The sequence below is a fragment of the Lolium perenne genome, chromosome 7 (genome assembly GCF_019359855.2).
Source record: "Lolium perenne isolate Kyuss_39 chromosome 7, Kyuss_2.0, whole genome shotgun sequence".
In the NCBI taxonomy this organism is placed as follows: Eukaryota; Viridiplantae; Streptophyta; class Magnoliopsida; order Poales; family Poaceae; genus Lolium; species Lolium perenne.
This window is the reverse complement of record NC_067250.2, coordinates 18,901,199-18,915,350: the sequence shown is the minus strand read 5'-3', so window position 1 is coordinate 18,915,350 and position 14,152 is coordinate 18,901,199. Positions and strand designations below refer to the sequence as shown.

At 46.4% G+C, this 14,152-nt stretch overlaps 1 protein-coding gene across 1 annotated transcript; it reads right to left on the bottom strand.

Annotated features, from left to right (window-relative positions):
• Positions 1–3,924: 3,924 nt before the first annotated feature.
• On the bottom strand, positions 3,925–10,731 carry LOC127311257 (F-box protein At5g07610). Its single transcript, XM_051341646.2, has 3 exons — positions 10,517–10,731; positions 5,241–5,379; positions 3,925–5,158 (listed from the first exon to the last, which is right to left on the bottom strand). Exons 2-3 carry the CDS (start codon positions 5,294–5,296, stop codon positions 4,072–4,074), a joined length of 1,143 nt encoding a protein of 380 aa, XP_051197606.1. The 5' UTR covers positions 5,297–5,379; positions 10,517–10,731; the 3' UTR covers positions 3,925–4,071.
• Positions 10,732–14,152: the final 3,421 nt, after the last annotated feature.

The following is a 14,152-nucleotide window of genomic DNA, read 5'->3' as shown; positions in this document are numbered from 1 at the left end:
GTTTTAGACGTCGCGTGCCGGGTCTAGGCCGAATTCCGGGAAACCGAACAACAGCGGTTCAGGCCGGGTTATTATTTACACAGACGTAAGTAAACTAATGAGAACCTCAATCCAAGTAATAACCCTAGCCGCCGCCTCAACCCTAGCAATTCAAAATTTTGGCATGATCCCTCGGCTTTTCTGGCCCTTCACATAACATATCATTAATAGATTATAAAAGCACAGCTCAAGCACCCTTTAACAGTACATAAATCAGCTTCGAACTCATCGCCAACGCAGCCCACCTCGCTGCCGGACCCCTAGCCATCAGCAGTAATAATTAATAAGACCACCATCACCAGCTGCAATACCGCGTCTGAGATGCATGGCTCCATCGCTGGAGCCAGTGTAAGCTTACATCTAAGATACGTCTTGGATGCTGAAATGGAAGAAAAAAAAAACTGTCTCTCCTTTTTTTTTGAAACCATAATATATATTAAGCAAGCAAGCCGCCTCATTAAAAACCTTCCAGTCCCCTTAGGTACCCTGGTAAGGAAAAGAGTGCGTCTGAAACTTGCTGCTCTGAGTTTAAACAATAGTTACATCCCCTATAAGATTGTTCAAAATAAAACTAGGGGGTTCATCGACCCAGTTACAAGAGAGACTATTCAAAAAACTGAACTTAGCTAGGTCATCCGCCACCTTATTTGCTTCTCTCGGAATGTGATTAAAAGAGATACTCTCAAAAGTGGACGCCATATCCACACAGTCTGCATAGATCGCCGAGGATTCGCTCCACCACAATTGTTCTCCCGTACATGCTTCTATAGTCTCCATGGAATCAGACTCAGCTATAATGGAATTGCATCCTCGGTTCAGAGCTAGAGATAAACCTTCCTTCATTGCGATTGCCTCCGCTAATGTTGCCGATGCCACATGGGATAAGAAACAACATCTTGCAGCAATAAATTGCCCTTGGTAATCACGAATAACCACCCCCACAGCACCTGCATGTAAATCTGAATGATAAGAAGCATCAACATTAATTTTTACCTTGCGAGGTTCTGGTCTAATCCATCTAGCAGGAGAAATTGTCAATCTTTTCTCAGCAGCTCTCATAGCATTTGCAGTAATTGAAAGGATGGACATCTTGCAACGGTTAAGTGGTGGCACCTCTTCATCATGTGTACGGCGCCGTCTCATCCACCATAAGTACCAGCAAGTGACAGTAACAGTTTCCTTCAGACCAATGTGATCAAAACCTGGAAGCGAGTTGTCGTTACGCCTCAGCAGATGTTCTAAAACAGCCGAACCAGCTCTGTCAACTTGTAGTGCCTCGTTGATAGCCGCCTGTAATCCTAGTGCTTCCCACATATCCTGTGCCGTAGGGCAGCGAAAAAGCAAATGGAGGATATCCTCCGCTCCTTGTTGGCAAATAGGACACTCTCCGGAGTTACCAATATGGCGATTTGCCAATATACATTTCAGGGCAAGATTCCATGTAATGCGCGCCAACAGAAAATTTTCACTTTGCTCGGAATTTTCAGTCGCCAGAGCTCCTTCCAGACTGGGTTTTGTGGTGACGCTCCTGGCAGCGATAGCTGGTTAGCTCTCGAGCCGAAGTTGTGTCGCCATTGAAGATGATAGCCTGAACGTACAGTATACCTTCCATGCCTAGTGAAGCTCCAAGCAATGAAATCATCAAACCCTTGAATATTTATAGGAATTTGGATAATCCGACCCACATCAACTGAGAGAAAGATTTCATTGAGAAGCTGCAAATCCCAACTTCCAGTGCTTGGGTCAATAAGTTCACTCACTTTAGTATACACGGTTCCTCCCCTTGGTGTGATAACCATTCTGTCTTGGCTTTGGGGAATCCACTTATCAGTCCAAATATTTATCGATTCTCCATTACCGACCCTCCAGATCATACCTCTCTTGAAAGTAGGGAGACCAGCCAGAATACTTTGCCAGGTAAAAGATGAGCCTGCCTTTGGACCCGCCTTTAGAATGTCACCATGGGGATAATACTTAGCTTTTAACACACGTGCACATAGAGAATTAGGTTCATTTACCAGACGCCATATCTGCTTTGCCAACATAGCAAGGTTAAAAGAATGAAAGTCTCTAAATCCCATGCCACCTTCTTTCTTGGGGTAGCAGAGTTTCCACCATGCTAGCCAATGCATTTTATTACTGTTGTCATCATCGCCCCACCAAAACTGTGATATAGCATCCATCATCAGTTTACAAACTCCTTTCGGAATTTGAAACACAGACATAGCATAAACAGGGATGGCCTGCGCCACCGCTTTAAGTAAAATTTCTTTGCCGCCAATTGAGAGTAGCTTTTCCTTCCACCCATTAATCCGCTGAATAATTCGTTCCACAAAATGAAGAAAATTGTCACTTCTATCCGCGCCCACAATAGCCGGTAGACCAAGATATTTATCCGAGAGAGCCTCATTATCAATATGCAAGAGCTGGCAGATCTCAGACCTAACCCAACACGTGAGTGTTGGGGGAGAAAAATATGCTAGACTTTGCAACACTCACCAACTGTCCAGAATTTGCGCAATAGGTATCCAAAACTTGTTGCAAGGAAGTTGCATTACTCATGTCAGCTTTCATGAGAATAAGAGAATCATCAGCGAAAAGTAAATGTGAAACTGATGGTGCATTTCTGCACACCCTTACCCCATCGATGCCACCAACTTCTTCTTCATACAACAATAAGCTAGATAAACCTTCCGCACAAAGGAGGAATAAGTTCTATATGGCACTGAAGAAACAGCCGAAACGAAGGGTTCTCCCCCTTTCTGCCTGAGCGAGGGTTTAGTTTCAGTAAGAACCGCGAGCTGTGGAGCCAGACTAAGGGAGGTGACCTGGTTGCCGCGGCCGGTGTACTCGAGGAGGCACTGGTCGAAGCCGGGCCGGCGGGAGAAGAGGTTGTGGATCTCGCGGGGCTTCACGTCGTCGGGGAGGCCGGCGACGAAGAGCGTGACGACGCCCAGCCGCTGTGGGTCCGGGTGCGCGTGCGGCGCGTAGACGTAGTAGGGGTCAGCCGCCGGCGGAGCGGCGGGCGGGAGGTGGAGGTGGAGGCGGTGGTGGGAGAGGCTCATCGCGGCACGGCGGGGAGGCGCCGCTGCGTGTCCACTTCGTTCGACTTTTTTCCTGCTGCGCTTTACCGCGGACCGGTTTTAGACGTCGCGTGCCGGGTCTAGGCCGAATTCCGGGAAACCGAACAACAGCGGTTCAGGCCGGGTTATTATTTACACAGACGTAAGTAAACTAATGAGAACCTCAATCCAAGTAATAACCCTAGCCGCCGCCTCAACCCTAGCAATTCAAAATTTTGGCATGATCCCTCGGCTTTTCTGGCCCTTCACATAACATATCATTAATAGATTATAAAAGCACAGCTCAAGCACCCTTTAACAGTACATAAATCAGCTTCGAACTCATCGCCAACGCAGCCCACCTCGCTGCCGGACCCCTGGCCATCAGCAGTAATAATTAATAAGACCACCATCACCAGCTGCAATACCGCGTCTGAGATGCATGGCTCCATCGCTGGAGCCAGTGTAAGCTTACATCTAAGATACGTCTTGGATGCTGAAATGGAAGAAAAAAAAAAACTGTCTCTCCTGTTCCTGGATCGCATGTCTCTGAAAGTGTAAACCATTCTGCCCAGAACATGCACTTGTTATTTCTGCTTTCCGAAGTAAACACTTGCAACCGCCACTTGTAATTTCTTCTATGGGAGTAAGTTTTGCATGTGCCGAAACTGTGATACACATATAACTAGAACTGGCACGACACTGCTTATTTCAAACTATTTAAAAAAAACCCCCCGCCTGCACAGAAGAACGGATACTATGATCCAACCACAACTCGTTGATAACAACAAGATCTAATTATACGGCATGGTTAATCAGCATCAAAGGAACTTGCATTGTATCTGGCATTCATATAAAGTGTTTTACAATCAGAAAACATGTGTGTAGCAAAAAAGGATAATTGTTCTAACACATTATACCACTAGAAGAGTTTACCACATTGCATCAAAGCAAAAATATGCAATGACAGTCACATGTGCAATGATTCTAACTTTGCGTAGAGCGGCACATATGGTAGATATGGCGGCTCGCATTCTCCATCATTGCAGACCACTTTGGCTTGTTGGCGATTCATGTTGTAGCACATGACTGGACCCATAGAGAAAAAGATAGTGTTACGGTAGGGATGGATCAGGATCAAATCATCTATCTCTCCAATGTGTAAAGCTTCAATGCTATGCTTCAGTATCCACTCGTCTTTGTCATAGTCCTTGAGAGCATAAACTACTATTCGGGTAACACTTAAATCATCATAATCATCATCCTCACCATAGTCACTTTTAAAACCAGCAAAATGCAAGTGTCCCTGTGACTGCTGAAGAATAGCATCTTGCACGAAGGAAGGGGAATCAAAGAACATCCAAGTTTCCCCCTCCTTGTGCACCATAGCTACACATGGGCACAACACGTCATGGTCATAGCAGTAAAGATGCAGATAGCCATTGAGAAAGACAGCTCCTGAGCCACCAGTATGGAGACCAATATATCGGTCCCATCCTTTCTCCTTATAAATCCATCTTCCGGTTGTCGATGAATACAGATACGCTCCGGTGATATAACGGTCACTATCGTGGTTACCCTCCAGCAGCACAAACACATGGAAATGGGAAGACACAGCGCGATCAAAGCCCAACCGTGTTGTGCCCACCTCGCCGTTGTAGCCGGAGTCAGGCAACATGACCCACATCTCTGTGGCGGGATTGAACACGACGTAACGGAACTCATTACCCTGGGTGTAGCAGCCGCATAGGAGGAGGCCGTCGCAGCAGTCCAAAAGTTCCAGCTGCCCGCAGTTGGGCAGAAATGCGAAAGATGTGTCAATCAGAGGGTAGCTGCTCTCCGTTACACTGGTAAACTGGATAACTGACTCGTCGTTGTTGCAGAAGAACCCGACCAGGGTTTGGGGTAGCTTTCTGCGGTGCTCGGGGTGGTCGATGAGTCCGAGCCAGTGCTTGGAGACACACTTAAAGCGGCAGAGTGATTTGACGGGCACACGCGAGAGGATATCAACAAGGAGGTCATCGGGGAGTCTCTCCGCTGCCGTCTCAAAGGAGGATCTGTACAAAGAGAAGTGGATGAGAGGTTAGGCAATAGGTAAAGAAAGGAGAGAAAGTTTGCCATGCTTGCTGCTTTTCATACTTGAGTCGAGTTGAAGCACGGCCTTGAGCAGAGCGGCGCCGAGCCTTGCCAACCATATTCAGATCCACACGTGCTTTATCTCTCCATAAATGCTGGTATCTCCAATACCTAATTTAGTTCCGTGGCGAGCACTGAATAACTAGTAAAAAGTAACGAATTAGAATACTTATGAAGAATATTGTAATGAATAAAATAAAATAATGTGGTGGGTATATATATGCCAATGATGGTAAGATAACAGTAACTTTCAAACAATTTTAAGATGTTTATGTTATACTGTGATTCCTTAGACAGCTGTATTATTATTTTTTATAAATTTTGGTTCATGAAAGCAAAGAGAGGAGAAGCTAATGTGGATGCCACATATGTCACCTATTTACTACAACACATTAGTCTGATCATATCTTAGTTCTGTGTCTAGGATTGGATAATTCCATTCTTACCGTCTTTCTATCAGTTTCTCTTCTTGCTTTATGTATAACCATGTTAGTCAAGATGAGGCTATGGCTGCAGACATGGATGCCAAGGAGATGGTCATGGTGTGACGAGTTCATGAGCCTTGTGCCCTTTAGGAGGTTGGTCGTGTCTTTGGTTCCTACCTGTTTTTTCCACATGATCATGGTGTAAAACGTCTCCTTTGTCTTCTTTTGATGTATTGTATTGTAGTAATTGATTAAAAATCTATATGTTTTCTTCAATCCATGCAATGTATTTTTCTACCGTTGCTACCGCGGGAGCTCTGCCAGTGCCCTTTGCCTGCATACAAGGTCTACGTCAGGGGCGCTTCTTGCCTGCAGAGTGAGAGATATTCTACGAGGAGAGGAGGTTCAAAGTGAGATAGATCGGATGTGTTCTAATGCTTGTGATCTCTGTCGAGTGTTGAATGCTCCCGCTTTGCTTTGAGTTGAAGAGAGCAGTAGTGAGCTAGACACTCTTGTGTAGTTGTCAACATCATAAATAATTGAGTGCAGTTCTAATTTCTAAGTAAGCTAAGAATCAACAAGCACTGACGTGTTCCAACTTTTGGGCTAAATCTGATGCAAAAGACGACGAAGGAGGTGACAATGTAGAGGATGAACACCAGCAGGGATATCACGAAAACTGGATCTAAGAACATCATCTCTGATGCAACAATGGAGGAAAGCTAGGGAGCCATTAGAGCTAGCTGCTGCTGCTTCCTGAGACTAAGTTTACCATTTCCATCTTATAACTGCAATCTACGCAACCACTATATTTATATCGTACAACAGACTACAAACTGTGCAAACGATTTTATAACTTTGTTGGTTCTTATTTTGTCAAAAACTTCTAATAAGTGTGTAAGAAGCACAACCTTTTGCAATCAAGAAAATCTGAAAGGGGAAATCAATTTTATGTGATTGCAGTTTTTTCTGTAATATTTTTGAAGGTTTGAATTTCTATCTCAGTCATGTTAATTACCTTTTCGTATTTTATCTAGCTCTACTGGTTCATTGCAAATTTTAGAACTACAGTGGGTGTCACCTCGATCGAACTGGTACATTTTTTTGCCCGACAAATGCGCTTCTCTTATTATAGGGTCATTTTTACTTGAAGCTACAACCATTCTTGATAATACATGTCCACAGGTTCTTCTGTTGTTTTTTCTCGGTCATGTTGCTGAACTAATATAGCATCATTATCAACAAATGTATAAGATTACGCATGCGTTTTGATGAACTAATATAGCATCATTATCATTTTTTTCTGTTTATCCACCTGTCCTTAATGGTGGAAATCAAGGCTCCTTTGGGACTTATGAACCTTGTGAAATTATCGTGGAACTTGCTAGATTTCTCACAACTTTGAAGCAGCAATCTCTCTGAAGTCATGGGCTATGGGAATGAGCGACAAGTTAACACTACTGGAGGAGGGGGGGGGGGGGGGTGGCATCCTTGTCATGCCTATCGGACTCTATGTTTTATGTGTGTGTCCATGAGAGAGAGAGGGAGGTGGAAAGTCTTTTTGTGTTTGGAAAAAGCGTAATACCGAGTGTAGATGTTAAATCGGAAAGGTTTGAACCAACTCTCTTGGTGTCGTGTTACCTATATGAATTGTTACTCCATGTACGAACCGACATCAAATCCCAACAACAATATGAAATAGAAGTATGTTGTGAAACATATCAAGAAGATGACTTGTCAGTTTCAGCAGCACAAATTACAACAACAAAGTCTTTATTCCTAAACAAGTTGGGGTAGGCTAGAGGTGAAACCCATAAGATCTCGTAACCAACTCATGGTTTTGGCACATGAATAGCAAGCTTCCACGCGGCTCTTTCCATGGCTAGTTCTTTGGTGATACTCTAGTCCTTCAGATCTCTCTTTACGGAATCATCCCATATCAAGTATGGTCTACCCCATCCACTCTTGACATTATCAACACGCTTTAGTCGTCCACTATGCACTGGAGCTTCTGGAGGCCTGCGCTGAATATGCCCAAACCATCTTAGACGATGTTGGACAAGCTTCTCTGCAATCGGTGCTACCCAAACTCTATCTCGTATATCATCATTCCAAACTCCGTCCTTCCTCGTGTGGCCACACATCCATCTCAACATGCGCATCTCCGCCACACCTAACTGTTGAACATGCCGCCTTTTAGTCGGCCAACACTCAGCACCATACAACATTGCGGGTCGAACCGCCGTCCTATAGAATTTGCCTTTTAGCTTTTGTGGCACTCTCTTATCACAAAGAATGCCAGAAGCTTGGCGCCACTTAATCCATCCGGCTTTGATCCGGTGGTTCACATCTTCATCAATATCTCCATCCTTGTGCAGGATTGACCCCAAGTATCAAAAGGTGTCCTTCTGAGGCACCACCTGCCCATCCAGGCTAACCTCCTCCTCCTCGTGCCTAGTAGTACTAAAACCGCACATCATGTACTCAGTTTTAGTTCTACTAAGTCTAAAACCTTTTGATCCCATGGTTTGTCTCCAAAGTTCTAACTTCCTATTGACCCCCGTTCGACTATCATTGATTAGGACCACATCATCCGCAAAGAGCATACACCATGGGATATCTCCTTGTCTTACCCTCAGTAAAAGTGGTGTTAAAATTTGAAATGATGATTAATATGGTCTATTACTTCCTTTATGGTCATTATATTTACACAAGCGCGGTGTGGAAAAAAAATTAAAATCCGTGGCAACACACATACATTCAACTAGTAACAATAAGAATGTGAAACATTCACTTAGGATAAGATGTTACCAACAGGCTACTTGCCATATGTCAAACTCCCCCCCGTCCACCCTCTTACCAATCATTAGCACAGTAAGATTGTTTTTATTTTCTTGGCGTCTAAGGTTATTTCAGCCCAAAAGCCAAGACACTTAAGTTTCCCTTGTTTGAATGAAAATACCCCCACCGTTCGCTAATAATATAAGATAATTTAGCTTTTAGTAGATTCATCTATTTTGGTATATATCTAGTCTACTTTTAATGTATAGATTCACTCAGTACGATGCATACCTAGCTTATTTTAAAATGTCTAAAGCGTCTTATATTTATTTATAAACAGAAGAAGTAGTTTTCTCTAATATACTCATAGATAACAGATAAAACAGAATTCTATTCATTTCCTTCATATGGTAGTTGAGTGAGTAATAAAATCACTAGATTATGTAACTTCCCAAGTCAAACGACAAGATGTGATGTAAGAGTTGAATGTATATACACATACATTTCTTTAATTATATCTACTTGCACTTGTTTTGTCTATGATAGCACGCAGGCACATGGAAGGTTCTTTGTTTGTACATATGAAACTAGTCATTACAAACCCAATTGATTGATTTACATATGAACCACTCATTCCTTCTCGAAACAGGCTTTCGCTCCACTTTATAAAAAAATGCTAGAAACAATTGAAATGATACAAAATGGTGAGGAAATCCTCTTACAAAGCAAATCAAAAGAAACGACAAATGAGAGGGAAGCGGACGCCCCCAACTCAAAGTCGAGCATGAAATCGGAGAGCCACACTAGGCAACTTAGACTCAACTTAGACTATCGAGCATGAATGAAATCGCGGCTCCTGATAAATCATCGGGCTACACTTGCACCAAACACAACAAGCAATTGTTGGAGAGGGCCACCTACCCTCTCAATCCGGACCACGAAGCGTCGATCCTGCCCACGAATAGCTACGACCAAAATATGCCAACGAGGTTACGTGTAAGATATAGGAGACCAATAAGGTCATCCGAAGCCAGAGCCGAAGAATCTTCACGTTAGGTACAAGGCGAACTCGAAGCTCCACGAGAATGCCTACAAGAGGATAAAGATGCAGTACAACACCGTTGCTGCTGAGTCCAAATATGGAACTAGCGTTTTCACCCAGAGCCCTAACACGAAAAGGGAACCCACAACGATGCCCACAAGAGCGACACTCGTAAGCATCGCCGCAACTGGTGCCATAATGCGGAGCTTTCGCTCAGAACCTTGCGATGCCACCCAAGGGTTGCCGAAAGAACCCGACAAGAGGGCCACCGCCAACAACTCGAGCTCTCTCGATCTAGACCAGGGAGCCGCCACCGTGAAGCCGACAACACGATGATCCCTCGCTGCCTCCCCTCGTTGCCCTGCAGCCAAACGAAGACGCGAACACCATCGCTGCAATGCTGTCTGCCGTAAAGACAAACACGCAGCCTCTCCATCCGAGGTCGCCGCCCCAACGTCCACGGTCGCGCAATAGCAAGACACAAACACCAACGAACAGGCAGAGAAGGTCGCCATATCCAAGCCCGCCTGGCCCACATGCGGCCAGCGAGGGAAGGTATGGCGGCGGAGGGTGTCCGGTACAGCGGGCACAACATCTCTGCACCAACCACCCGGTTACATAGAAGACCCCGCCTGGGCACACCGGGCCCACGCGCAAGCCAACGCACCGCCGCCGGCCAGACAAGTTCCGTGCAACAGTTTGACCTGGCCGGTGTTATAAGATGAACATCCTGTGCTGCTTTTGGTTGATATAGAAGTATTGCAATAAACGTAGAACTCACAGGCCAGCCACTTGACAGGAGAAATCAACATCTACGCAATCAACCTCGACTCTCCTTGGGTGTCACGTTTTTAACAGCAGAAAAAAAATGAGTGCATCAAGTTGACATGCCCAGTAACTTGATAAACCAAATTCATAACCAATTTGAGAAAAATAGCATGCGCACACAGCCAGTTTGATGTTTCATTCTGTTCTAAAAACACGAGACGCAGTCATGGCACAAAAGAGAGTCAAGAACAGGGGGGGCTCACCTTGTGGGTATTGCAGGTTGAGGTGGAAGACGCCGGTGAAGACGTTCGTGGGGTTTCCAAGGGTGGGACGAGTAGAAGGAGGCCGGGAGATTGCGGACGGCTGGCGGTGGCTAGCGGCGTAGGTGGCCTGGCGGCTAGGGTTCCATGACCGCCGCCATCGGGAAGAAAAGACGCCGAGTCGAAATGTTTTCGTGACTGAGGCTTCAGCTGGGCTTCAAATAGGCCTCGCTGCTTGGCCCCAAGAAAGTGCGTTTGCGTGGTGTGATCACGTTGTAGTGTGTCGAGTTGGACGCACGCATGTGGAGCGGACGTGAACGTACTCCTTTGATCAGTAATGCTACACGTACGGAAATCACTTACGGAAATTATGTACGGACTGACGCGGTGCACAGTAGCCAGGAAAGTCTGATCCGATTTTCACGCACTGAATCCAAACCGAACTAATAGGTTTGCTCCACGTCAGTCCGTACGCGTTTTTGTAACAGAACAGTCCGTAGATCTAGGATTATTGCTCCTTTGATTGCAAAGCTGCGTAGTGACACGGCCTGCGCCTCTCCCCTTTGATGCGTAACGAAAACTGCCGGATTCAAGATTTTCATTAGGGCATCTCCAGCGACGCGACGTAAACGGACGCTGACCGACCGTTTGTGTACGCGGTGACCGGAAATGCGTCTGGCACCACCTCCAGTGGGGTGACGCAAAGTGACCGGGCCGTCCGCGGAGACACAAACCTGGCCAAAATATGCGCCAGGTTTGCGTCTCTGCGGACGCGCAAAGTGTCCGCTCGGTCCTCGCACGGGCCCGCCTGGCCGCGGCACAACTGCTTCGTCTTCCGCGGCATTACTTCCGGGCAGCGCGCTGCAGCCTTTGCAGGGCCGCGTTAATGGCGTGCCTCGGCTTCCCAGAGCGAGCGCAGCTAGTAGGTGTTGCACTGGCAGGCCATTGAAGGCGAGATAGCGTCGGAGCCTCTTAAAGGGACGCTGTCGGCGCCCATTTCCCCGACCAAAACCATTGCCAAATCCACAGTATCCACCACACCGACGCCATGGGGAAGAAATGTTGGCCGTTCCGGAAGACGAAGAACGACCAGGAGGCTAGCGACTCGCGTTCCGGCAAGAAGGCACGGGTCGGCCGGTACGTCCGCGTTGACCTCGCGCGGCGGCTATGGGAGGAAAACCGGCCGGTACCATAGCCGGACGTGAACTTGCCGGGAGGGGGCTGGTACCTGAACTCGCGGCACGTGCCGGTCCACCCCGTGCCGCGCGAGGGCCGAGAGCGGCGGGACGAGGTGCGCCGCCGCCGAGCGATCTTGCCGCCGGATCTGCGGGAGGATCCGGCGTACGCGCTAAACTCCTACAACTGGATTTCCTTCGGGAAGTGGGAGTTCGACGCGCGGCGCCGCGCTGCCTACCTCGCCGACATAGACTACTTCGAGCACGAGATCGCCGCCGAAGAAGAAGAGAACGACCAGGAGGACGCGGACGAGGACGGCGACGAGGACGAGGACGCACACGAGGACGTGACCATGGAGCAGTACGGCCACGACGACGGCGGGCCGGCGTGGGATCCGGAGACCCAGCCGCCGGACATTTCCGAGAAGGAGGCCATTGCCATGGCACTGGCCAACAGCGAGCAGGACGAGCTCAACGAGCTCGCTTTGTGGGACGGGCTCGCAATCCAGATCCGCGAGTCAGCGCTCGCGCAGGGGAGGCCGGCGACTCCTCCGGCCACGCCGACGCGTTCCAACGTCCGCGCTCCGCCTGCTGCTCCAGCGTGGGATCCCTGGCCACAGCCTCCTGCCCGCGGCGGTACCTCCTCCACCACCGGCGTACGAGCTTCCATGACCGACGCCGCAGCTGATTGACCTCGTCAGCGACGACGACCAGTAGACAGCACGTATTAGCGCGCCTTTCTGGCCTTTTTATGTTTTTTTTTCATGTAAATTATGGCCTATAAATGAAAAAAAAAAATTATGCGTCGTGCCGCTGGAGGCACCCCGACGCAAACGGACGTCCGGACGATTTCGACCATTTAGCCCGACGCAAATGGACACGACGCGTCCGTTTAGACGTCCAAAATGCGTCGCGCCGCTGGAGATGGCCTTAAATCTAGACGTCCGGTTAAATTTTTATCTAAATTTTCAATCAAATAGGTTGCGCTGTGGGCTGAAAGCCTCGCGCGTGCCCAGGCTTAGGGATGGTTGAATTCGCCTATGGTCAGGACTAGTCCTATCGTTTAGTACTTTGTATGTGAATTTTGAAAAAGGACTATAAGCGGTTTTACTTACATGAAAGGACTGTAAAAGTGACAAGTTTAGGTACCGATGGTGACCTCTCGAGAAGGAAGCGATGCGTCGTGAACCGATGGTGACAAGTCGAACTAGGTTGATCTCAAAAAAATTATCCCAAAGTTGAGCTTTGACCAACCATTTTTAGCAAGGACACAACACATATGCATGTCACCATACCCTGATTAAAGATTTTGAGCTTTCACGGGAGTGCGCATATCATTGAAGTCTCCTCTACATCATTGCTTTTCTTACCGTCAAAATCTCGAAAGCTGGATTGAGCTCAAGGAGATACTAGAACACGTAGAAAAGACATAGAAGTTTCTAACCGCCTTCCCTCCTGTGGGTATCAGACCACCTTCGGTCCAGCATAAAAAGGAATTCCTTTTCGTCACCATAGGAGCCATTGTGTGTAGCACCTGCCACTGCCAGCAACATGCATGACTTGGCGCCTCAAGTAAGTCGTTTTACGTAGCACCTGTCAGAGCCATACATGACTTGGCGCATTCACAAGAGCCTCCACGCATATCACCTGATGATTTGACAACATATATAAATCGGGATGGTTAAATTTTATTAGACCGAACCCAATATGGAGGTGGAGGGGGTTTGATTCATGTAAAATGCATACATAAACTTTGTAGTTTATTGTTATATATTTCAACATATTTGCATGCTATAATTTATGGGGATTTTTCATTGATCCCCTTTCATTGGTTTATAACTTTGCAGAACATGAAACTCATATTTCGAGTATTTTTAAGTTTCGGGAGCCTTATGGAACTCAAACGGAGCAAGGATTTTTTGGAACCAATATTTTTCCCGGAGACACAATATGAGAAGAAGAAGTACCGGAGGGGGGCCACTGTTGGAGATATGCCCAAGAGGCAATAATAAAGTGGTTATTATAATATCTTTGTGTTTATGATAAATGTTTGCATACCATGCTATAATTGTATTAACCGAAACATTGATACATGTGTGTTATGTAAACAACAAGGAGTCCCTAGTAATCCTCTTGTATAACTAGCTTGTTGATTAATGGATGATCATGGTTTCGTGATCATAAACATTGGATGTTATTAATAACAAGGTTATGTCATTAGTTGAATGATATAATGGACACACACCCAAATGAGCGTAGCATAAGATCAAGTCATTAAGTTCAATTTGCTATAAGCTTTCAATACATAGTTGCCTTAGTCCTTCGACCATGAGATCATGTAAATCACTTACACCGAAAGGGTACTTTGATTACATCAAACGTCATTGCGTAAATGGGTGGTTATAAAGATGGGATTAAGTATTTGGAAAGTGTGAGTTGAGGCATATGGATCAATAGTGGGATT